Below are 27,137 nucleotides of genomic sequence, written 5' to 3' on the forward strand. Positions count from 1 at the left end.
GTTACTCTCATCTCTGGACTGTATTCGCACTTTCCATCATGCGCGGTGCAGTCATTTTGCCGAGTCGCAATAAATAAATAAAAATAAAAAAGCTAAGTCCATACTCGTGGTACCACGATTTCGTTTAACCAAGGTAAACAACTCTTTCATGGGGAACTGTATACGTTTTTACAATAAGATTAGCATATATTAAGTTTATCATTTCCCAAGTTTTATAAACTACATTAAAAATATTTTGATCAAAAAATCATATTACAAAATTGAAGACTACGTGTTAGATAAAGATGCATGGAAAGACGACACGGCTCCAGAATCCACACACATTTGATTCAAAGTGTATTCCATAGCATTTAAGTTTATTTGAAAAGAGCAATCCCTAGAGTTTCGTGCTCGTTCTTCTCAGGGAGGTCAGCGTAGTGAACGAGCAGTAGCTTAAATGTGACGTTTTCAAGTGTAAATTTATTTTACTTATGGAATAAATAATCTTTGACTTCGACTTTGAGATATGTGGTTCACATGGCAAAGAAGTAGCGACAATTGCCAAATATTGTAGACTTATTGTACTTAGATGTTGCCAAACTGCTTTTCTTGCAGGCCTGTAAGAAACAGGGGTTCAGAAATTACTGTTTTGTTTAAATTATGAGTACCATCTAGACTATTCGATTCGCTATTATGTTGAATCGGTACAAAATATCGCTAGATCGTATACACTTTACCCTTTATATTGAAGATGTCGATTGCTGCGCCCCCTCACGGATTGCAGTAAAACTGTCTTGTGGTGCCACCGATGATTACCGTAGGGTATAGTTTCTCAAAGTGGTCCCTATCCCAGTGGGCGCTGAAAAGTCCTAGTCTCGGAAGCGATTAGGGGGACCTAAATTATAAATTACACTACAAATATATAATGTATTTTCCTTGCAATTTTTTGTGTTAGGTTAATATAAAAAAATAGGTGTTTTCAATATTTTTTTGTGGTAATGGGCGTTGAAATATTTTTATCTTGTCTAAGTGGGCGGTGAGTCAAAAACTTTGGAAACCTATGCCGTAGGGCTCATCTCTCGCCATCAGACGCCGTTGGAAACATAAATACTAATCATCATTAAAAAGTTATGACACCTTGAAGATATTAATAAAATAGTTGTAATGTACACGAACTAAGATTATTGATTTTTTTAAAACTATTTTTTATCTAATTATTATTATCTTTGTCAATGTCAGTTATTTATGCCTAGATGGCCAGAACCACCCTGAAATACAAGAACGCATCCGAAGAACAGCTCCAAATAATCCGACAATGCATCGACAAGCTCGCCGGGATGGGCGAGGTGGACGCGTTGCGGGGTCTAGGCTTCAGTGTCAACGGTTTACTTTTCAACGCTGACGAGGACTACCGTCGCGAGGTCATCAATCGTGTCGCCAGGTAAGTGTCAACCTTTTTTTAATTTCAATTACAAATATTGTGTATCAAATTGCAGCAGTCGCTGCAAATCTTTTTGTATCTCAGTCTTTTTTATCAGTTTAGTTTTACATTAAATTCTAAATTTAAATGTACTTGTTTTTGGCGCCTTTTCTATGATTTGTCATCTTTTTTCTATTTTTGGTTACTCGTGCTCATTTTTTTCCTCAGTTCTGCCTTTACGTTTGTGAAATAAGATGTGAGTATATTTTCTGTGAACTTACTCACTCGTCGTTAGCATCCAAACCCATTCGTACAGTCAGCTACATTTGCATACCCTGGACATTGTCTCACATCGGACGTTGCCACACATTGAACATTGTCACACATTCGACGTTGTAGCACATCAAACATTGTCACACATAGGACGTTGTCACTTTGCCATACAATTTCCTCATTGTATTTTATACTAATACAACATTATAGAACTGTAATAAGATTATCGTGGTTCGATTATTTTGTCGTAGAACAACAGGGTCAAATACACACGCCTTTTGTCTTTTATACATATGACGTCATAATTCTATCGAATAAACATGAATTGCTGGTCGCCATTAAAACTAAACGTATGGCGTAAAATTTATAAGTAATAAATAAAGAATACTTTAGTTAAATAAAAAAATGTAAAAAACGTAAAAAATGTAAAAATGATTTGCCGAAACCCGGGATTGAACCGGGGACCTTTAGATCTTCAGTCTAACGCTCTCCCAACTGAGCTATTTCGGCTGTTTACGAGTGAGTTGAAATTACCTATGACATCTTGACGTCTTATCATTATCATGTTTTGCACGAACATTGAATAAATAAATGGTTGCATTGAAACATTCACAAGTTAGTAACTAGAATCACTTACGTCACATGACCACGCTGGCCCATTGCGGGTTGAAGACTTCACAACTTTTCCAAAGTCTTCTTCGACTCGAAGGTTTTAAAATTTCTCATCAACGTTAGCGAGAGGTATTGCTTTTCAACATCTTAAGTAGTTACATGCCGCCACAGTGATTCGAACTGGAGACCTCTCAGTTAAGAAGAAACCTTTCCATTGGATTACCATAATAACGCACACATTCAACATAGCCCCGTGCTAGGGAAACCCTATGTCGCGGGTGCCATGAACACACACATTAGACAACCACAAATTACACCCAAATTCACGAGAGAAATAAATGTAGGCTATAAAAATGCTAAAATAATTCTCCCGGCCCGGGTATCGAACCCGGGACCTCTGCGTGGCAGTCCGACATGGCAACCGTTCGGCCACGGAGGCAGTCATCGTCGTCTTATATATCTTATATTTAAGTATCCGATTTACACGTCTCTTATCATTGTTTATCGCAAAGATTAATTATCGTTGAAGTTTTCCCACGAATCCGTCAGATCATATTAGCATGACTGCTGTCCACTATCTAAAACGCGGCGGTCAAATATCCGTTTCAAATAGAAAAAGATATAGCACAAAATTATCTTTTAAAAACAATTAACAAACGTGTGCAACTTATGGGGACATACCCTAACGATGCATTGCTGCAATATCATTAAACAATTTCAATATCCTAAAAGTCTGTCAGGTTTTTTATAACATCTCAAAAAAATATTTTGTCACTTAGCCGCGTTAGTTAGCGGACGGCAGATGGAATGTATAGTATTCACTAATTTTTATCATGGACCAATGACTCAAGAGTTTATTTTTTATTTTTTATATACGGTTATTTAGTACCTATTTGTACACCAGACGTCGCGACGAGTATCAAATAGCTGTTTTTGTAACTAATTTGTTTTACATTGACAAGCTGCTATTTATCAAAGCTATTATTTCTAGTGATAACGAACAAATCAACTAGATGGCGCTTATTGCACAGATCTTTATGGATACAGCTGGCTATTCTGTTATTTTGTTTCGGATTCGCATGAAACGTTAATTTATTTTGTTCGTAATACACAATGCTATCTACACGCATATTTGTCAAAGTTCAGAAAATAATTTTAGGTCATGATAAATATTTCGTCTCATCCGTACAACAAAGATCTATGTGCAAGACTACTTGTTCTCTCGACATAGTACATTTCGGTCGTTCTTCTTCGCTGTAGATGTCAGATCGACTAGTTCGATTTTATATTTCCGAAGCGAAATAAGATATATAAATCCTCAAACCACCTTTACAATAGGCCTTGTCTGAATAACGAAATTATTCTCGTAACGTACTTACTTTCTTTTCGCTATATAATCACATCGGACTATGTTCTTCGGATGTGTAAATTTGAATAATATTACAAGGAAAAAAAAACTCTCCGGTTTAAACTTTCACGATTTTCACCATAAACAATTACCTCGACGTTTCGGACATATTGCAACGTCCATGGTCTCAAAGGGACTGAAGAGACGGGTGTCAGCATCTTAGATCAGATTACTTAAAGATGTAACTTAGTTTTCAGCTTCCTATTGTGAAATTTGCTTTTGCAGGTCTCCGAGTAAAGAGCACCTGGAAGTGGCAATTACGCTGGCGGGCAAATACTCCATGGATGCGCTGGAGGTGTGGCTGCAGCACACGACGTTGCAGAACCTCACGCCTGCCTCGCTGCCGCCGAACACGCCGCCTCAACAAGCGCATCAGCGGTAATGGTTTTTAATTTTTTTATAATTGTAATATAGTGCAGATGCGCCGACAAGCCACTTGATGGGATATCACATGTCTACCTTATTCATATGAATATCATATGCCATCAAGTGGCTTGTACGAATATCATTCATAGAACGAGATTGACACGAGCAACCGAGCGACTGAGATTATTGTTAACCGCCTTCAAAAAAAAGAGGAGTTTCTCAATTTGATTGTATTTTTTTGTATATATGTTACGCGATAACGATAACTTGTGAACCGATTTTGATAATTCTTTGTTTGTTGGAAAGAGGGTACCTCAGTATAGGACCCATTTAAATTTGAAGGTAATATTTCACCTCTACGGGTGATTAACTAGGGGATGAATCCGGTTTCGCGCACTTTCCGATAATCGATTTCAATAAAACTTGGCAAATAGATGTAATTCCACGAAATTTTGAGATAAAAAAGTTACAGTTATCTATAAATACAAAAGAATGTGTAAACTTCACCTTCCTCGCTTACTACTAAAATGTCTTATACGGCAGCTAGTAGGTAGAGCGACGACGTGATTGGAGTAACTTAAACGAAAAATAAATAAATGAGTCTATACTACATTGACTTACAATTATATGGACGTCGGGTCCGCGCTAAAAAGTGTCCGAACTTATAGGGCGTTAAAATCGTATACAGAGAGTCATTCACGCTTTAGTCTTCGTTTGTTCGGCTGACAGCGAAGCAAGCAAAATTAGACAGTACTGCGATGACATTACAATTTAAATTCAACGTTTTAGCTTTTTCATAGTCCTTGACATGTCACTACGTTTAAATAGGTTGACTTGGGACATTTTTTTCGTGGTTTTTGTATTAGACTTTGCGTCCATTTATTTGTAAGTCAATGCTATACTACCACAAATGGCTTTGGTTGATTCCGCATAAAAATGAAAGTGATTCAACACTTTGGAAAAAATATATAGTAAAATTGAGGATGTACACTGATTACTAAACTGTAGAAAAACACGATTCCTAACAATTTTCACAACAGAAAAAAAACTAACTTACGTCGAAATTTTACAAGGAAACCGTTGTGTTCAATAGGTACTTTACATACATCAATGACTTTTTTATATCAACTGAACTAAACAGAACACGTATACCCATGGAAAGTGAACCGTATTAGTACGGGAAAATTTTTATTCCGGCTGAGGTGCCACATAGATACACAGACTAACGCTTCTAACTTACAACTCTCCACTTTTAAAGTCTGAGGTTAAAAAAGGGCTCTTATTTAAAAGCATTCGCGAAGTCCTTTGGCCGCAACTACGTGGTGACGACCACAACGCGCTGATCAGTTACTTCAGCCTCTTGAAGAGCCTGGATGAGAAGCCTCTCCTATTCGGTCTCACCGCCGCGGAACACATCAAGCTACTGAAGAAAGCCAAGGCTGCTTCACCAGGTGCGTTCCTTACAGATCTAAAATCGAGTTTCCGTTTTCTGTCTCTAATTACAGGCCTACCGCTTAACTGGGCGGTTTCTGAGGTAGCTGCGCGGTGCGGGAGGAGTGACGGTTTATGTAACAGTTATTGCGCTCTGCACACGGAATAATTTCAATTAGATTTTTGTGACGATATTCAATAACAAGTTGATTGAAAAAAGTGCCAAATGACCTGTCTATTAATTTCAATTATCAATGAAATAGTTTTTTTATTATCGTTTCATATAACATCAATTGACATTTTTTTTAATAACATCATGTGACGGGACGAACAAGTCGTGCGCCTGATGGTAAGCTACACGCCTGTCCATAACAGTTACAGTGCCACTCAGAGCGTTAAATTGCAAAGATCTGATGGGCACTGCCACAGCGCCCGTCACCCTGAGACATAAGTTGACAAGTCCCATGTACCTATAATTTCACCAGCACCCTTACTCTTCTAAACCGGAACGCAGTAATGCTGACATTACTTCATTTGGTAGCATTGACTTACAAATAAATGGACGACGGGTCTAATACAAAAACCACGAAAAAAATGTCCCAAGTCAACCTATTCGAAATTTAAATTGTTATGTTATCGCAGTATCGCGCTGTCCGTAGAACAAATGAAAACTAAAGCGGAGTGTCGCGCTCTGTATACGATTTTAGCGCCTTACAAGTGCGGACACTTTTTAGCGCGGACCCGACGTCCATATAATTGTAAGTCAATGTTTGGTAGGCACGTTTTTCAATCAACTTGCTATTGAGGAATGAGCTTATTCGAGAAGGTTGTACCTATTTATACCCCCACTATTACCATATTTTTAACCGACCTAAAAAAAGGATGAGGTTTTTAATTCGACTGTATTTTTTTTGTATGTATGTTACACGTTAACTCCGGTATTTGTGAACCAATTTTGATGATTCTTTTTTATTGGGAAGAGGGTGGCGCAATATCGGTTCCATTTAATTTTGAAGAATCCGGTTTCCGGTAATCGGTTTCAATAAAACTTAATGGATGTAATTCGACGAAATTTTGAGGTCTGGTTTTATTTTTAATTAAAAATCTGTCAAGAGTGCCGAAAGTCCCTTAATAAATAAAGAATTTTCGAAATAAGTACGACCTTACGTATGTCTTTACAGAACTCGACTACAAACTCCTATTAGAACAGCCGGCGGCTGATACTTTCTCGAACCACATCCTCCGTATTATCAGGCCGGAGACAGTGGGCCTGCTCGCGAAATTCCTGCGCAGTCTTCCCCCGACCTTCAAGATACCAGTGCCGGTCAATGTCATTTACACTATGTGGCTCACGAAGTACTTTTTCAGTGTAAGTATTTTTTTGTATGATCATCATCATCAACCCATTTATACGTCCCACTGCTGGGCACGGATCTCTTCTCAGGCGAGGGTTTAAGCCGTAGTCCGCCACGCTGACTGGGTTGTCATATTTAATTGTTTATTGCATATCACTTTACAAATTTAAGATGGAACATTAATTCGACCCCTCCGACGTAAAGTATCGTATGTCGAAATTGCCAAGTTTACAGGGAAGCGTTTTAAAGTTCTGAATTCACTGAAACGAACATAACACGTGACTTTACCATTTCTCAGTTTTATTAGGCAAAGCTCATTACTCACATAGAGTATTATAAAGTCCTAGATATCGGTTAGATGATCTATGGTGATCACTCTTTCAGTGAATTCAGAACTTTAAAACGCTCCCCTGTAAACTTGGCAATTTCGACATACGATACTTTACGTAGGAGGGGTCGAATTGGTGATTTACATGTGACTCTCTGCAAAGTCACAGCAAGGGTTAAGTTAAATTATTCACACTACTTAATTATATTAAATTATTACTTTTTTTAAATAATAACGCATACACTCAACATAGCCCCACATTAGAGAAACCCTGTGTCTTGTGTGCCATGGACAAACACATATATAACCACAAATTACACCCAAACTCACGAGAGTAATAAATGTACGTCATACAAATATTTCTCCCGGTCCGGGAATCGTACCTGGGACCTCTGCGTGGCAGTCCGGCATGGTAACCGTTCGGCCACGGAGGCAGTTACATTACATTACCTTATAATATATCATATGATTAAATTATTCCAACCCAATAATCCGGTAATGTAAAAGAATACTTAGAAAAAATTCCTTCGATCCGGTTGGATTCGAACCAACGTCTTCTAGCAAACCGTGCCAAACGCTAAGCCTCGAGATTTCTCTCACAGATGACGCTACGGCAAAAAAGTCGTTAAAAAACTAAAAACAAAGATTGCAACAAGTACATATAAAAAAGCACAAGGTCCGCTGGTTCGTTTTGTGGCTTAGTTGGCACAGCGTCTGGCGCGATTTGCTAGAAGACGTTGGTTTGAATCCAGCCTGATTGAAATAATTTTTTATAAGTGTTCGATCTTTGTATTAATAATTATAACAAATTAGTAGAGTAATTTCACAAAACTGTACACACACATTCAACATATAGCCCCGTATTAGAGAAACCCTGTGTCTTGGGTGCCATGGACAAACACATAGACAACCAAAAATTACACCCAAACTCACGAGAGAAATAAATGTAGGCCATACAAATATTTCTCCCGGCCCGGTAATCGTACCCGAGACCTCTGCGTGGTGTTAACCGTTCGGCCACTGAGGCAGTTAAAAAATAATTGAATTTCATGGTGATGAAACATCCTAACATTCAATAAGCTTAATTAATGTAAAAGAATCTCAAAGTCAAAGTCAAATAATAATCTATTCCATAGGTTAAATGTTTACACTTGAAAACGTCATTTTTTAAGCTACTGCTCGCTCACTACGTTGACCTCACTGAGGAGAACGAGCAAGAAACTCTAGAGATTGCTCTTTTCAAATAAACTTAAATGCTATCGAATACACTTCGAATCATAATTGTGTGGAATCTAGACTCACGTTGTCTTTCCATACATCTTTATCTAACACGTAGCCCAGAATTTTGTAATATGACTTTTCAATTAAAATACTTTTGATGTAAGTTTTTAACTTATAAACTTAGGAAATGATAATCTTAATATATTAACTTATTAATACTTGAACCTTTTCAAGGCGAGAGTGAATAGGCATTATTTAGGTGCGCATGCTCCATCGTCGACCTCATCGCCACTTTCCATCAGGTGAGATGGAGGTCAAATGCACACTTACATTAGAATAAAAAAAAAAATCTCCGGAATCTTATTGTAAAAACCATAAAAGAATCGTTTACCTTAGTTAAACGAAATCGTGGTACCACGACTTTGGATTTAGCTCTAAGGCTAATATTATGAATATCTTCTTTCTTAACGAAATTACGTATTTTTTTACGGGCATACAAAATATCTCGATATCCGCACTGGGTTTGTGTTTTGTCAATCATTGTTTTAATAACTGCAGGTACCGAACTTGGCAGCGACGAACAAGAAGTGGATGCAGCAGTACCGTCAATGCGCGTGCTATTTCAACAAGCTCTCCAAGAACGACTTGCTCGTGTTCGTCGCCAACACCTGCTTCACTCGCGACGCCATCGATCGGTAAATTTACCTCACATTATCTTCAAATAAATATAAACAATTTAGGAAATGAAACTATTTTTCCGGATTTAAATCGCGTGTATTTGTTTTTTTTTTACTTTTTTTTATACCAAGTGACGGGACGGTAAGCTATACGCCTGTCCATAACAGTTGCAGTGCAACTCAGAGTTTTAAATCGCAAAGATCTCAGGGGCACAGCCACTGCGCCCGACACCCTGAAACATAAGTTGACAAGTCCCATGTACCTGTAATTTCACCAGCACCCTTACCACCCAATGTTCACATTACTGCTTGGCAGCAGAAATAGATAAGGTACTTCCCTGGACGAACTCTTTCACAAGGACCTCTACTGCTACTAAATTACTACACATATACTACTTTTTCAAACAAACCAAATAACAAACAAAATAGGGTGGTTTGCATTAGTATTAGACATAACTGGTTGATGACTGTACCACCTCAGTCAACTGTGACCATGGGACCTGTAAAGGGCCCGAAACGTTGGTTTGTTTGAAAACACAAATATACGCGATATAAATAGTTTCATTTCCTATGTGTAACAATCGCGAAAACCTAAGAACTCGATATATAAATAATTTACCAGTTAACCACATAGCTGTTCTCAAATTAGGTAATACTCAGTATTATGAGTATCAGAGTAACGGAGTTCATTCCGGGACATTGCCCAGAAAACCCAAACCAGAATCAATTTAGAAAAGTTAATTTCGTAAATTGGTTCTACCGGGAATCCGGGGCCTCCTCATCCGTAGAAAGTGGAGACAGCCTTACGACCAAATTTTTTGTTCCGGATTTTTCGGGATTCGGGAAATCACTTAAGTACGACCTAACGTATTTTAAGGACGCTTTTAGAGTGTCTTTAACAGATCCATTACTGTCCAGTAATCTTCTGAAAATTTTCAATCAGTGGTAATTTTTAATAAATATTATGTTCTGCGTTAAGATATAATTTTGGAAGTTATAAAATAAAATTGTATAGTTAAAAGCTTGTTAGCGTGAAACGGATTTAAACAGTTTGGACAACAGTGAAAAACAGAATCATAGGTAAAAAAAATTATAATGGCTCCATCGTTTTCGTTCAGTATCTTCAACTTTTGACAGGTGTCAGCTGTTAAATATTCGGATTTTTTTTAACTATTGCTGTTCCACTTTATAACTTACTTTCTCCAAAATTCCCCCGCCCCATTAACATAAACAACCTCTTAACTTTAGTGTTCTCCCCCCATATTGTTACGCTATGTAAATTTATCCACTTAAATAACATATATTTATAAATATTGTTTTGCTGTTTTGTTTTACATTCTCAACTGAGTACTCCCGTAGTCCAACTTACCAACACCGGTTAATGTCCTATTAGAGCTTAGCGAAAATTTTTTTTTGTTTCGTTTTTTTTCTTTCAACTGTGACATTGGCAAAATCATCAGTTCTCATATTGATGGAGCCATAAAAATAAAAAGTGAAGTGAAGTGAAAACCATTTATTTTTCAAAATAGACATTTTTCCATGACCTAACACCATCGAGTATATAACCAGAAATAGAGACGAAATATCATTTAATTTGTTTGAAAATTATTCTGCCATATCATTACCGCGACAACTGCGATCCGATTGGCTAGCCCGAGTTCGAAACAATTGACGGGTGTCGTCAATAGGTGTCGTCAACTATTTCACTTCAAATCGACCAATTAACTTGAGCTTTGCTATAATGGACGAAAATTGCAAAATTACATATTTAATTACCAATGAAATGTGATTCCGTTTGTTTTGTTGTTTTTCCCACACCACCGAATGGAACAGCACGGCATTGTTAGAGATATTAAGTTTATTATAATAAATACAGAATATTTTTTGGAATATACGGAGACGTACACACAGGTCAGTAGTTGGCCTGTCTATATTTCAGTGCAAACGAGAGTTGATATTTATAAGAGCTATATCGCTAATGTGTTACCAGGTATATATGGCCCTTATTTCGTCTCTATTTCTGGTTATATACTCGATGCCTAAATAATATACCTTATATACCTTAAATGAAATATATACCTTAGAGTTGGTATATATTTCTGTCACGTTCTAATATTGCCATTGTTACAGCGTACCAGCCGGAACGCGCAATTTGATGATAATGCAAGCCGTCGACTATTGTCAGCAGGAACAAGAGAATGACTTCAAATTCAATAAAAAGTAAGTCTTTTGTTGTACAATACACTTTACTTGGAGATAAAGTATTCTGTGTTAATACAAACGTGTAACTCAAAAGTTCTTGAAATGAAGTAATAACGCACACACTCATAGCCCCCGAACCAGGGAAACCCTGTATCGCGGGTGCCATGGATACACGCATATACAATCACGAGTTACACCCAAACTAACGAAGAGAAATAAATGTAGGCCATACAAATATTTATAAAATATATAAAAAAAGTTTTCAGTTATTCTACACTTAAATTGAATAATACCATTATGTAGTAAATTACTTTAAAAACAAACTTTCGTATTGCGACGGTAAAAACAAGTGTTGCCGTTTTAATATTTTATTGCAACTACTAATTATATATATCATAAACGTCTACATTCTTTACGTAGCTCGATTAAAATAAAACATCCATACGTTACATTTTCCTAATATTATTCATCTTTTAACGTTTACAAAATACTGATTAACCATTTGTTATGTTATTATTATATTATTTTAAGAAAGTTTTGCAATGATTTAAGCATTGAAACAAATCAGTCTTTAAAAATAAACCGTCCACGTTTTGAGATAAGGTTGAAATTTATGTGACCGTCATTCGACATAACCCGATGATTTTCGAATTTTCGGCCGCCATTATTATGTCTTATTCTACTGTGGTTTCACAGCGGATTTTTGCGAATGTATGCCTGTATTTTGATATGGGCTCGTAGTTTTCATGAATTCAATAGAAGCCGGTATCCGACCGGTTTGTGTGGTGGACCGCATGCTGTGATTGGCTGACATCCATCATACTCCGTATTATCAAAGACAGGCGACTACGCGTTTATTAATGAATAGTTTTTAAATATAAGTTTGTTAATGGCGCGATGTTTTGGTACAGTCTTTTGATAACACGTGGAATGTTTTAGGCAAGCCGGTGAGAATAGAGTTGTATGAACGATTCGCCACTGCTGGTTACTAAGAAGTCACTAGGAAAGAGTCAGCAGAATAGAATTCAGTTTAGAAATAAAGTAAATTTAAATTTTAGAACTACAGCGCGCACACTTTCATAGCCCCGCACTAAGGAAACACTGTGGCGCAGGTGCTATAGACACACACATAGACAACCACAAATTACACCCAAACTCACGAGAGAAATAAATGTAGGTATGTGAAAAAACATACAAATATTTCTCTTGCCACGTGAATAGAACCCGGGACCTCATGCATTGCAGTCCAGCATGGTAACCATTCGGCCACGAAGGCAGTTAAGTTATGTGCTTAGCAAAAATCAAGAAATATATCAAAACGCAAAATAAAAACCAATCATATGCAGCAAAATATCTAAATCAAAATAAATAGAAAAACAGTAAAACGTCTAATTACAAAACAAACGGAATCACATTTCATTGGTAATTAGATATGAAATGTCTGATTTTGCAATTTTCGTCCATTATAGCAAAGCTCAAGTTAAACTGGTCACACCCGACAATTGTTTCGAATTCGGGCTGGCCAATCGGAGCGCAATTGTCACCGTAATGATATGGCAGAATAGTTTTCAAACAAATTAAATGACATTGGCTTAGTTCTTAACGGGTGCATTATAGCTTTAGTTAATGCGCCTGTTAAAATCTAGACATTAATTTGCTTTAGTGCTTGCAGTGATCCGTCCTGGGCGCAAGTAGGCCAGGAGCTAACGCGCTGGGCGCGCTTCTTGGAGAACTACTACTCGTCCACCATACAGGGCATCATTGACACCAGCGGTGTTCCTCACGATGAGATATGGCCGTAAGTATTAAAATGATTTCAGTTTAAAATCGAAAAGTAACGTAAACTAAGAGTAGGCAGAAACCATGAACCTCCACTCGATACACTCCTATATTGTAATAATATATAAATACGAGCACTGTACCCCACCTAAGACGGGGTCGGGCTAAGCGTTTAGTACTATGGGCGCTTGGTGAGGTGGTTCCCGGTTCGATTCCCGATTTGGGCCAATTTAAGAAACGGACATTTCTAAGTTGGTTCTGGTATGGGTATTCTGGGATATTACCCTAAGAGTGACCGTTGTTCTGGTATTCATAGTACAGGAATTTCCCTAATTTGAGTCCAGAAATTTGGTGTGATTGGCATTTTTTTCCCTAAATACTTCTCTTTGGCATAGCTTCCAAGTTTTCTTGGAATTTAACACGAGAGACGATCGAGATACAACAACGCTCTAAAAGTCGTATTCTAGAACTCTACTCAATACTCAAGTCAGGACTTGAGTATTGCAGTCAGCACTGAAAATCATACTCAAGTCCTTGCCATTAGGGTCGTATTTCCAGTGCTTGAAATCATACTCAAATCCTGACTTGAGCATTAAGTAGAGTTCTGGAATACGACCCTTAGTATCTCAATCCACTACATCGGTAAGTGTGCCTTACATTTTGAACAATTTTGAAATCTTCTAGTCGTACGGTGTCGTGCGGACACTTCTGGCTTCGCCCGAAATTATGATTGAAGCCATTTTCAGTCGAATTAGAGCAAATTTTTATTTACCGCCAAGAAAGTTTATATGGCAGCCATATTGAAAAATGGCAAGACAGAAATTATGATCGCAAATTATTATGAAACACCCATAGAGACCCCGACATACCGATTTTCAGTCGACGTAGATCAATTTTTTTCTGCCATCAACGAACGCCTATGTGGCAGCAATGTTTGAAAATGGCAGAAAACTAATGTTGACCACAAATTATTATCAAGTACTCTAAGAGACACCCAAATGCCGATTTTCAGTCGAATTAGAGCAAATTTTTGTCTGCCGCAAAAAAAAACCGCTTGTATGGCATATTGAAAAATGGCGAAAAACTAATGTTGATGACAAATTATTATCAAGCACTCCCAGAGACCCATATGCCAATTTTAAAATGGATCATAGCAAACTTTTCTGCCGCAAAAACACTTGTATGGTGGCCATATTGAAAAATGGCGAAAAACTAATCGACTGTGAACTGGCAACCGGTACTATCTCAATTTTTATAACTTTACATTGACTTTACAGGTGAAGAAAAAAATTGTTTGCGTCATTTATATAGCATCTGATTTATTAAATGAAAATACATCGTTTTTAAATATTTTTATTACACATGCACTACGTATTTTTATTTAAGAAACCATATGGTATATAAATGACGCAAACAATTTTCTTCTTAACCTGTAAAGTCAATATAAAGTTGTAAAAAATTGAGATAGTACCAGTTGCCAGTTCACAGTCATAATGTTGATCATAAATTATTATCAAGCACTCCTATAGCAATCCTCTCCATATATTTTAGTTTTTGCAGGCCGTTGATCACTCTTTCATATTTTCCACACTCAGGTCATCTCATATTTGATTGTTTGCTTTGGAACCTATCCGCGTACGGTATAAATATCTTTTTTTCCATAATATCGGGAAATATGCGTTCTATTTCTATCAGTGAGTAAGAACTTGTAGCTAATTGTAATATAATAATAAAAAAAAAATATAAAATTGTGACCGTTCTAAGATGCAAGATTTTTTGTTTTATTTTTTGATTTTCAAGTACTAACACCATAGACTGGTTCAGTAAAGTTTGAAAATGAGCTTTGTCGCACATGCAGTGAGACGACACCAATCTGAGTGGATGACGGATTATGGCGTATCGTTTGATTATTTGTTGTTACAGTTATTCGCTTCCTGTTTGTGTATTATCTAATTGTTGTTTTCTTTTTCCCCTTTTTTATTTCGATTTTTTCCATGTTATAATCATGTTTCGTAATTGTTAAATGTACGTGTGCTGTGTTGTTACTTTATGGAATAAATATACTTCCGGACACATAATTCGAGCCACCTCGCATTTTTGTCTTAAAATCTTAGAATACAAAAGTAGTCTTATCGTCGAAGACAAAGTTTTCCCCCGGTTTTGTAAATCCAAATTTCCAACATGGATTTATGGAAAAGGCGTTTAGTATACTAATTTCAAAATTCCTTTATAGTTTTTGATCAATCAAACATTGTTTAAGCGGAGGGCATTTAACACTGAAAATGCGAGGTGGCTCGAATTATGTGTCCGGGAGTGTATTTCCTTCTTTCAAAAACCAGGTAGCTGAAGCAACGGCTTGACAACGGTCAGTCACGTTAACGGTCTCCTCTTTTCCAGTGAGATTGAAATGAGCCACGGCGATCCCGACACGATTGTCCTGTGCGCGAGTCAACTTGTGATGCAAGGAGACATGCGGGCGTCCGCCTTGACCACTGTGCTGCAGTGCCTCAATGTGGACGCCCGTCCGGAACACGTCTTCCGCTGCATTGCTGAAAACGTGTATTCTGCCGAGTAAGTTTTTTTAAATCATGGGAGATACAGGGAAGCTTCTTCTGTCTTAGAAATCGTTAGGTCTTGTTTGTAAAAACAAATTTGACGTAGTCAGTAGTATTGAATAGTGTTGTCAATTTTTTTTAATGCTAATCGCCGCTATATAGATCTTTTTTTGTAAGAATCATTTCATTGTATCGGAGGAAAAATATGAGGACAGCAGAAATGGATCACGTTAAATTAAATCTTCTTTCATATAATTTATTACCTTAACGTAACAACTTAATGCTTCAATAACCGTTCAGTATGATCCATCTTGCTGTATGTACGTGCGCCTTTCACGTGTTACAGTTAGGACAATATCGGTTCTAAAGTCTTGTCTTTTTTGAAGATGGAGTAAAATGCAAGCAGTTAGTGATTGCAGTCGATAAATATTCTATCGACTATCGATTGAATGTTGATCACGCTTATGCAATAAATAGCTGAACTTGTTTCATTTGAATCATCATCGGTCCCTCATTCGTTCAACTACTGGGCACGGTTCATTCGAATTGTGAATTTTTGTAAGTTCATACATAATCCAAAACTTTGTCTATTAAAAATAGACTGTCTACAAAGAGGAGACATATTTTAAGTTTTTATTCCATATAGATAATCAAATCAGTCTGTTTTTATTAAAATGTATATACTAGTAGGCCAACTGTCAAAATAAGAATAAAGACGGATATAAGGCAATCAGTAATCATTAGAAATTGTTAACATTGACATTTTAGGGCAAAATTTTACCTTTCACAATGTATCGATAAAACTGTCGACAACAACTACGTGACTATTTTAATTTTTTTGAAAACTGGTAACCATGCAAATATCAGTTTACTCCGTTTACAAAAAAGATAGACTATAAATTCGAAATTACAGTTCCTAAGACAGTTTCCCTATATCTCTGATTTCCCAATACTGCGTGCCATTCAAAAATGCACTGTATAGAATATCGGTGTGTTTGGATGAATGTTCCAAAACTTAAGTTGTTAAGTTTTCACATAACAGAAAAGTATGAAGTCAAAGAGTTTTGGAACCTATCAAAAATAAGATATATATAAAATAAGTCAAAACATTGTTTGTCTACTTTACAGTGACATCCAAAAACTGGTAACCCGTCTCACTCAATACCACAACGACGGCGTCAAGTTCTCCGATGATCTGCTCGAGCGCATCATGCAAAAGGCCACCGAATGTGGATTGCCGCCGCACAAGCAAATTAGTCTCCTATCTCTGAGCCAAAAGACTCAAATGCATGATAGCAGCGACCTAATGAAGATTGCTCAGTTCACTGCTGATTTATTAAGGGCTGAGTGGCCTGACTCTGGTTGTGCTGCTTCTCTTACGGGTTTGTATTAATACATCGCACTCCTCATGGAAGACACATATGCAAATATAATGGTTCCGGGATTTGTTGAAGGGATTGTCCACATTATTATTTCCGTTACTCGAATTTCAGATCAAAGTCCTCTCAAAATGTAACTTGTCCGCGTTAACTAGTCAATGAAATAATGTTCTCAGATGAGAAGCTGCTGAGTGAGGAGGGCCGACGCGAGACGTTCGCCGCGTTCAGCCAGGATGCGGACACGTGGCAGCGCAAGAAGGCGCTCGTCGACGTACTGGTCTGCTGGCCACCTACCAGAGACGGGTATACCATTTTTTTATGGTACCATGGAGCTTTAAATCTGAGGGTCACCAGTGCGGCCGTCACCCTGAGACAGAAGTTGACAAGTCCCATGTACCTGTAATTTATACACCACCCTTACCCTTTAGAACCGGAACGCAGTAATTTTCACGTAACTGCTTAGCGGCAGAAATAGGTGAGGTGGAAGTACTTCCCCGGACGAACTTGTCACTTGATGACAGTAAAGGTACAAATCGATAGATTTATTTATAAAAATTTGCTGTAAATCTTCCAAATTATAAATAAATAAATCTCAAACACACCCAATATGTCAGGAAAACAGTATTAGAAAAAACAGAGGCGTATCTGTCGTCCTTAATTATTGATAAGTTCCGTAGGTAAAGAACCCTTTTACTACAGAGCGTTTTAATGAGAATGATATCCACTTACACTAAACTTAAGTATGTCTTAAACCAATACTTAAATTGATAGAACACTCTTAACACAATGTATTAATAAGTCTTTTACACTGCAAGCATTGGTATAAGACGTACTTAAGTTTAGTGCAAGGGGTCATAAGGCTCTTAATTAGACATTTAAAAATCAATCATAAGGTCTAAAAAATTAAATAAAAAACAAACGACAACAGGACTTAATGTGTTTTAACTATTGCTTGATTTTTAGCGTTCTAAAGCAATGTTTGTAAAAACAGCTAAATTCCGAAATGTAGAGTAATTACCTCTCACCTACAGATATTAGCTCTAGCTTGTCTTTGAATTACTTCTCAAAATTATTGAAATTGTACACTCAATACACTCCCGGACACAATACACTCCCGGACACATAATTCGAGGCACCTCGCATAAGTATTAAATACCCTAAACTTAAACAATGTTCGATTGTTATAATTATTAATACAAAGATCGAACACTCAGAAAAAAGTCCTTCGGTCCGGCCGGATTCGAACCGACGTCTTCTAGCTTACCGTGCCAGACGCTATACCAACTAAGCGACTTTGTATTAATAATTATAACAAACTAGTGGAGTGATTTCACAAGAAATAATTGAATATCAGTTCCATAAAATTTTAAAATGTTCGATTGATCAAGAACTATCCTACGCAATTTTAGTCTTTTCTATAAGTCCTTGTTGAAAATTTGGACTTGCAAAACCGGGGGAACCTTTTTCTTCGATGATGACACTATTTTTGTATTCTAGCCCTTTAAGGCAAAAACGCGAGGTGGCTCGAATTACGTGTCCGGGACATTGACCTTTGTCCAGGAATATATTATTGTGTCATAATTCACGTGTCTTTGTAAACTTTTGTAATTATAATGTTTTGATGTACAGAGAAACAAGGAGTCTCCATTGCGAGTACCTGCAATCGCTGTTGACTCCCTCCGCAGATCACAAGGAGAACTTGGTCCTCATCAAATTACTGCTAAGGCGACCGCTGCTCAACCAAGAGGTAAGTGCTATATCCATTTATTGATTAAACATTGTACTAACATTATGTCTATTTCTTTCTTTCTATTCTTTAATTGCCTGTGTGATCGAACGGTTACCGTGCTGGACTCCCACACAAGAGGTCCCGGGTGCGATTCCCTTGCCGTGATAAATATTTGTATTTATTTTTCTCGTGAGTTTGGGTGTAGATTGTGGTTGTCTATGTGTGTGTTCATGACACGCGCGATACAGGGTTTCCCTAGTGAGGGGCTCTTAAAAAAAATAGTGTTACGGACGGCCGAGACGCGCCAGGCCCTGTATTCCCGTTCTCCGTCCGAAACAAATACTGTCAAATAAGTGACATTGTTCTTTGACTTGGTGGAGTATTACCTTATTTGACAGTGATTGTATCGGACAGAGAACGGGAGTATACCTCTTGATCGGTCAAGAGCAAGCGAGACTAAATCTCGTTGGATAATTCACGCACTCTGATTGGCCGGGAGCGCCCGCGGCGCATTGACTAGGCCAGTGCGGTGTGGGTGCTGTCAAGTAATTTTCCGATAATTTTTTCCGGAAAAATTCTGAATAATTCAAAAATATCATTCGAAGACTCATGTGATGTTCTACGTTTATATATATCTTATGAAGTTTTAATAAGCGTCAATTAAAAAATTAAATTGTATAACTAGTTAGGGAAAATCGACATTATGAAATTATTGGACAACTGCGAAAAAAAGAAGCATTGGTAAAGAAATCTTTTGAAAGGTGGTAGCTATCAAATATAGACAAATATAGGAAAAATATTCGGAAAAATATTAATTTTTCATAATGGAAATTTTTCCATGACGCCACAGTAGGTGTGGGAGACACTGTACCATGTGATATAATAGTAGAAATCTTACTAGATTCCAATAATCAAGTTTTTAAGAAAGATTATAAAATTATGAAAATTTAAGGTAAATTGTAAGCATAAGAACAGGAAGTAATTATTCTTAAGCTTAAATTCCGGAATGGTGTATACAATTCACTAATAAAGATCAATAAAACAAATGTAAAATAGTGAAGAAGTCTTATTGAAGGACAGAGTTTTTCCAATTTTTCCCCGCCACCTTAACAATGACTTCAGTCCAGTGAATACGCTTCCTGCATACGCTTCGGTACCCTTCTCTGGGTCTCCACTCAAGCACTCTTCTAAAAAAGAAAAGAAATAACTGGATAGGTTTTTGGGAACGTCTATCCCCAAAGACCCCTCCATCCCTTAACTGCGATTTAGGGGTTCATGTGATGACGGCCTCCGCGGGCGAGTGGCTTGTACACCTGTTTTCATGGTTTCGCCATCTCTGAGGTCCCGGGTTCAATCCCCGGCAGTGTAGAAAACTAACTTTTCTGTATTGTCTCGGGTCTGGGTGTTTGTGGTACCGTCGTTGTTTCCGATTTCCACAACACAGTGGTTTAGCTATTTACTTTGGAATCAGAGCAACGTATGTGTTGTTGTCTAATATTTACATTTATGTGATGCAGTAGATATTTTAGCCAATGATCCTGTATCACGGCTAGAGGCCTTTTCGGACAAACTCGCTTCCTCCTCAGTCCCTAATTTTGACTCTATTCCTTCTCCCTCATCCTATCTCCCTTCTCAGTCATGGAAGATCCTTTCTCGATTAACTATCCCTTATACTGAATGGACTGACTGACTCATCCCCTAGCACCGACGGGGCAGTCCCTACTACGTCTATGGTCTTGTCTACCGCACATATGGCTTGGCAACTTCCACTTTGTGCTGGCTACCTAATGCTATGAGTAAAATATGTGGGTTTGGAAAATTTAAGAACTAATGCACCGTGAAACTAAAATTAAATGAATAATAATAACAGTCTCGACTTTCTATCATCTAATTTTACAGATATCGAGTTCTTAGGTTTTCGCGATTGTTACACATAGGAAATGAAACTGTTTTTCCGGATTTAAATCGCGTATACTTGTTTTTTCAAACAAACCAACATTTCGGGCCCTTTACAGGTCCCATGGTCAGTCAACCGTTAAATCCGGAAAAATAGTTTCATTTCCTATTTCACAGATAATAAAAATTCTGCTTCAAATTGAGTAACCTAAGTTTGTAATATCTTTTATTAATACAGGAGGTGCAATATCTAGTTGAAAACGCGCCCAAAGAAGCAGCAATCAACGCAATCTGGATTGTACTACTCAGCAACGACGAACATGACAAGGAACACATACTCGACCTAATAGCGCGACACAAGGTTTGTACTACAACAGAGGACATTGCCAACTAACCATATTATACAGGGCATCTCACGTCTATGGGACACGGAGGGAAAGTACTTTAAATATTGTAGATAGGATCTTTTGAGTTAGGCAGACTTTTTAAAGTAAGTAATGAAGCATTCAAAGACTAAATTCGTAAACCTGGTACCTCCGTTAATGTGATGTTTTAAATAAGAACAAAAAATAGAATTCTTAGTGCAAAATACAAATGGTAATAATCGAATATTTCAATGCTTTTATCTCTGAGATAGACAGGAAGCGAATTTGAAATATGAAATTGTGAATGCATTGGTAGTTTCAAGTTTGTATCTTTCTTTAATAAATTGTGCAATTGGACGGTGTTCCTTTAAATCATAGGTTTCCAAACTTTTTTAGCTTACGGCCCACTTAGGCAAGATAAAAAGATTTCAACGCCAACCACGACAAAAAATAATTGAAGACACGTATTTTTTATATTAACTTAACACAAAAAATCACAAGGAAGGAAAATGTAGTGTAGTTTATATAGATAATTCAGGTTTTTTAAATACGGTAGCACCACGTGGACGGCAATAACGCCAATTGCTTTCGAGACCCCCTCAGAACAAATTCAGGGCCCACTGGGTAGGGACCACTTTGGGAGACTATGCTTTAAATAAAATTAAGATATTATATTGCTTATAAGGAATTAATCTTTTTAATTGACCGTTTCGATCGGCATCACAAAAATACAGGTTTTTTTTAAGTTTGATCGGTTCGATTCCCAGAAGAGACAATATTACTTACCTTTAAAAATAATATAATGTCGCCAGGAGCAAACTATCTTGTCTACAATATTTAAAGTACTTTCCCCGCGTATCTTGAATGAATTTTATTTCGAATAATGAGGATTTCTTTTATTTCTACGTAATAATTAGTTACCAACTTAACAAGTGAAGAATACAATACTACGTGTAAGATGTGGCTTGAAAGAGATGTGGTGGCTAGAGAAAGGAATGTTGAGGTGGATTGGAAATGTAGAGCAGACGGATGTAAACAGAATTATCAAACATATTTATGATGCGAATGTGGATGGAAGGGTTTTTAGAAGACGTCTCAGAAGGACTTACATTGACCAGATCAGTGATGTCCTCAAAAAGGCTGGGATCCGAAGTGACAAGTTGTATGAAAAGGGTTGTTGATGTATGCGAGGGTCGAAAGTCGTATCAGGATAGGGTAAGGTGGCGTTCCGTGGTCTCGACCTCCTGTGGGACAAGGGCGCGAGCTTATGTATGTATGTATCAACTTATAAACGATGTAAATTTATTAGTTCCATATATTCGTTTTTTCAACTCTCATGTCGTGTTTAAATTTTTATTGAATTGATATTCAATTGTTTTTTTATGTGAAATTACTCCACTAGTTTGTTATAATTGTTAAATACAAAGATCGAACACTCAGAAAAATATCCTTCGAGCCGGCCGGATGCGAGCGAACGTCTTCTTACCGTGTCAGACGCTATATCAACTAAGCCACGTAACGGACCAGCGGACCTCATGTCGTGTTTTCAGTTTAGTAATTTCATGTGCGATTTAACTACGTTTTTTTGCAGGAAACAATTCAGAAACAAGAAATCGAGGACGATCTTGTAAAAGAACTTCTTGATGCGAACATGTTTTTGAGACTAGTCGCTACTCCTCTGTACACGACAGTTATCAATTATATCATGAACATGAATCAAGATTCTTCGAGTGGCGAACCAAGTTCAGAGTACACCATACAATGGGCAACTAACGAGCTTATTAAAGGAAACTTTATAGCAGAGGCTGGACATCTCCGTTTAATGGTCTTAGGAGTCCCGGTGCCTCTTAGGGGCTTCTCTGAGTCAGTTATTTATGTCAAAAATATGTTTAAGTAGACGTTTTTATTTACTTAGCCAAGTGTCAATGTATCGATGTGGTATATATTTAAGTTATTAAATTATTATCGGTGTCTTGATGCGTTTTTTTTGTGAAAGTTTTGTGTGTGTTTTTTATAATTACGACAGCACATATATTGGATTTTATTATTTATATTATTAAACTAAAAAATGACTGGTGTTGTAGAACATAGTTCCCGATATTGTGAAAATAATATCTACTTATACCTTGAGGATGAAAATTTTGGGTCGTATTCCAGAACTTTACTCAATGCTCAAGTCAGCACTTGAGTATGATTCAAAGCACTAGAAATCATACTCAAGTCCTTGCCATTAGGGTCGTATTTCCAGTGCTTGTGTTTCCAGTGCCTTGAGCATTGAGTAGAGTTCTAGAATACGACCCTAAGACCCAATGATCGTATACCCTAAACTGCCTCCGTGGCCGAACGGTTACCATGCCGGACTGCCACGCAGAGGTCCCAGGTTCGATTCCCGGGCCGGGAGAAATGTTTGTATGGCTTACATTTATTTCTCTCGTGAGTTTGGGTGTAATTTGTGGTTGTCTATGTGTGTGTCCATGGCACCCGCGACACAGGGTTTCCCTAGTAGGCTATGTTGAGTGTGTGCGTTATTATTATTACCCGTCAACTCAAGTTTTGTGTGGTATCATAGAATTACTCCACGGAGGTGGTAGTGGGCAGCTCCGTCGTTTTACGATCCCGTCAACGTTAGGCTCAACTCATACTGGCGAAGAGTCGAAGCGTCGCCATTCATCTCTATTTTCCCATTATTAAGGTACAAATTTGTGTTTTGCAAATATGGAATCGAGCGTCGACGCCCGACTACGCTTGGTAGCATTCGAGCGGTTTCCCTTGGGCGCCGTGAGGCGTCAGACGCCGACCACACTGTGATCTCGGCGCACTAATGCGAGCGTCGTAGCGCGTCACCAGGCGGTGTAGTTGAATAACAGGACGCGACGCGACGCTTCGAATCTGCGCTAGTGTGAGTTGAGCCGTAGGGTTGGAAGACTCCGTACAATTATTTGACAAATTAACGGTTATTTAAATATTTCAACGGTTGTAAACGTTCAAAAACGTTTTTAAAGTTTACTTGCTATAGCAGTTAAAAAATAATTTTCTAAATAATTAACGTAATAATTTTCCCTAAGTCAGTAACACGATTCTATCCACAAATGATTATATCCGTGTCCCATTGCACGGTGATTCACGCTCCATACTAAGGCGGTCATAAATACGTAACTCCGAAATTATTATTATTTTTTTATTTTATTACGTTAAAATATGATTAGGTAAACGTAAATTAATAAAATTATACATTTTAAAAAATATTTGACAATATTTAGGTGTAAAAATGTCTCGTAGTAATTTTGTTTTTAGACGATGTATCTAAAACATTTTATACTGCGACTTTTAATGGTAAAACTGTGTAAATAATGATTATTTGTATTAACAATAACCACAAATGAATAAATTAAAACAATAAAAATACATAAAAAAGTTCATTTTACAAAATACAAACAAAACACAAATTATACCAAAATACATTAAATCTCAACAATATTAACTTTAAATACATAACAAGTCTAATACAGCTTTTGACAGTACACCTTTTTTTTTAACAGGTAACTTTCGTAGACCTGTTATGAAGGGATCTGAATGAAGAAGCAGCCTATTTACTAAATCTGTGTTGGTCACAATGCGACTCATTTTACGCGTATGATTTTTTCTAAAAGACTTGATGTATTTGTTAGTCGCTTCAGCTGCTTCTTCAGACAACTCTCCGATTGACAACAAACCGTAATCTATAACATTAGCACCATGAATTAGAACTTTGTGAACGGAAGCAGGCATGTTATACCACGGATACTCGGCAACTAACTGCCGAGCCGTCTCTAAAGCGAACTCTTCGAAGTTCGTCTTATTAATATTATATCCCGAATTTAAACATTGAAGGATGATCCAGCAACGATCTAGGAGATCCTTCTTGATCCCAGTAATTTCAGCGGAAATTTCTGAATTCGAGAAAAACCGCCTGGCTGTATTACCATCGTTTGATGTTCCGCTTCCGCCACTTTTAGGCTTATCCACTATAAGCCCTAATCTTTCTCTAAATTGAGTCTGAACATATGATTTTTTTGCAGTAACAAGCATTTTGTCATTAGCGGACCTAGCTTGCCATTTCCTAACATCTAACTTGTACGCGACATGAGCAAAATATTCAAAAAAACGTATTAACGCGTGAAGAGGTGATAAACCAAATTCATATTTACTCTCATCGACTTCCTTATTTAAACATTCGTCAATTTTGTTCATTTCACTGGGCAAGGCGTTACAAATAAAACATTTTGATGAAGAAACACCACTAAGTGCATTACACACTTTACCATCTACCATAGTAAGTTGCAAACAATGAGTAATGCGATATTCGCGATCTTCTTCCTTGAAGACAGTAGGCTGCAAGTTCCTTATTTTATCTTTAAAATGAGCTTCTTCCTCAACTGACACTGCAGTCGATTCCTTCAAATATCGGAGGCGTATAGGACGACAGTATCGAGTTGATGAAGGACGAGGATTTTTCCACAAAACTACTGAATTTTCTTTGTTATCTGTTGTCAAAACAAGCTGAAGTGGCACATACGAAGTAACAAACAGGCTACTGTCTTCAAGAGTGGAGTCAGAAAAACACTGTTTATATTCTGAATGCCCTGTACTGCCATCGAAACCCCATTTCCCTATCAAAGATATCTTATCTAGAGACTCATTAGGTACACTATCCAAAACATCTTTTTGAGACTTGAGAATCCGATTGGCAGTATGATCTAATAAACTTTGAAGTTCGACTTCGGCGGATGATTCTGTAACAGTAATATCTGAAGGATAACAGTGTTTTTTAGATTCCACGACGCTTTGGTAAGATGGGAAAATGGTTTTTGAAAACTTATTGTCTATAAATTTCTTTACTAATATATATTGATGTCGAGTTAACTGAGCTTCAACAATGAGCGATAAAACTTCGCTAGAATCGATTTCAGGACAAGACAAGCTATCGGACGCATTGAGCAATGACTGTACAAGAGAAGGGTCTTGGTTAGACAAACTAGCCAATCTTCTCCTTTTTGTACGTTTACTGGTGTCGTCAAAGTTAATTCTCGGACGGCCATGCGATGAAGAAGTTGATGGTTTAACTTCGTCAAAGCTCTGAGATACACGTAACTCAGTTCGCTGTACATCAATATTTTCAACGACATGCAGCCAATCTGAATATTTTTCTAAGAATTTAGATCTAGTACGATTCGACTTTGCCCAGTAGTGGGAAATTCGTTTACAAATATTCTTAATTTTAAGGCTTAAAGTCTCTAAATCAATATTTTCGATGTCGTCAGAAAGGGATGATGTTTCGGTCAAAGTGCTCAGGACGTGTTGCATTTTTTCATTTGGATTACCCACTTTAGAGTGCCAAATATCAAAAATTGTCATCCTCGATACAGAACATTTGAAATATGTACCTAAAACAATATGAAAGCTGAACTTAAAAAAAAATTAAAAATTCAATACTATGGACATGCATACTTTGACACCCCTTTAAGCCAAGAAGAGGCAGCAAGATGCAAATGAAACTTATAGCTCTTAATAAGGACATACTCCTTATTCAAAAACCATATACCTCAGGTGCAGCTCAGCGCAGCCAAAAGTTGTAGGTCTAAAGGAAATTAAGTTATGCCAAAAATTTTCACCAAAAAACTGCCTTCAATAAAAAAATTATATAAAAAAAATATGCATAAAAAAAATTAAAAAAAATTGATAATAAAAGTACATACCATGCTCTTGGATCTCCATGCTTTCACAACACGTAAACACTTGATTTGGAATAGTGACACTCAAAAACAAAGTGATTAAGTTTCGATGACTCACACGTGGTGATAATTAGTCTCGCGATGCGCTCACTTCCGATGCACAAAAGTGAATGATAACGTGACCTAATTACATTGATATTTATAGTTTTTGGAAGCTTGTTAACTAGTTACTAACTTAGTGAGTTGATCTAACCGGGATAAGCCAATGATTTTTTTTGATTTATGGCCTATGGGGGAATCACAGTGCATTGTGAAGAATAGAAAGGAAAAAATAATTGTTAACAAAACAAAAAAAAAAGATTTGGCAGACACGCCTCAGCCTGTCCCGAGGAATGAAAACTCTACGAAACTAATGACTAGGCAGTATGGTCTCTGACCTTCGCCTGTTCCA

At 37.2% G+C, this 27,137-nt stretch overlaps 1 protein-coding gene and 1 non-coding gene across 2 annotated transcripts; one reads left to right on the forward strand and one right to left on the reverse strand.

Annotated features, from left to right (window-relative positions):
- The first annotated feature begins 1,231 nt into the window (after positions 1-1,231).
- Positions 1,232-22,872, forward strand: LOC113238705 (neuroblastoma-amplified sequence-like). The gene is made up of 13 exons (XM_026475542.1): positions 1,232-1,420; positions 3,918-4,070; positions 5,349-5,509; positions 6,671-6,858; positions 8,952-9,088; positions 11,201-11,290; positions 12,936-13,070; positions 15,449-15,622; positions 16,735-16,988; positions 17,162-17,288; positions 18,615-18,732; positions 20,849-20,971; positions 22,567-22,872. Exons 1-13 carry the CDS (start codon positions 1,233-1,235, stop codon positions 22,870-22,872), a joined length of 2,154 nt encoding a protein of 717 aa, XP_026331327.1. The 5' UTR covers position 1,232.
- On the reverse strand, positions 2,110-2,182 carry Trnaf-gaa. The gene has a single exon. It is a non-coding gene; the product is annotated as a tRNA-Phe (tRNA).
- Positions 22,873-27,137: the final 4,265 nt, after the last annotated feature.

The sequence above is a fragment of the Hyposmocoma kahamanoa genome, unplaced genomic scaffold, assembly GCF_003589595.1.
Source record: "Hyposmocoma kahamanoa isolate Upper Pololo Valley unplaced genomic scaffold, ASM358959v1 97616, whole genome shotgun sequence".
NCBI classification, from domain to species: domain Eukaryota; kingdom Metazoa; phylum Arthropoda; class Insecta; order Lepidoptera; family Cosmopterigidae; genus Hyposmocoma; species Hyposmocoma kahamanoa.

What these genes read in the sequence shown, in the direction of transcription:
- LOC113238705 (XM_026475542.1), top strand. Translation starts at nt 1,233, where the DNA reads ATGGCCAGAACCACCCTGAAATACAAGAACGCATCCGAAGAACAGCTC. An exon ending in CCTCAACAAGCGCATCAGCG is followed by an intron (nt 4,071 to 5,348) that starts GTAATGGTTTTT and finishes CTTATTTAAAAG; the next exon opens with CATTCGCGAAGTCCTTTGGC. An exon ending in GACCGCTGCTCAACCAAGAG is followed by an intron (nt 18,733 to 20,848) that starts GTAAGTGCTATA and finishes TTATTAATACAG; the next exon opens with GAGGTGCAATATCTAGTTGA.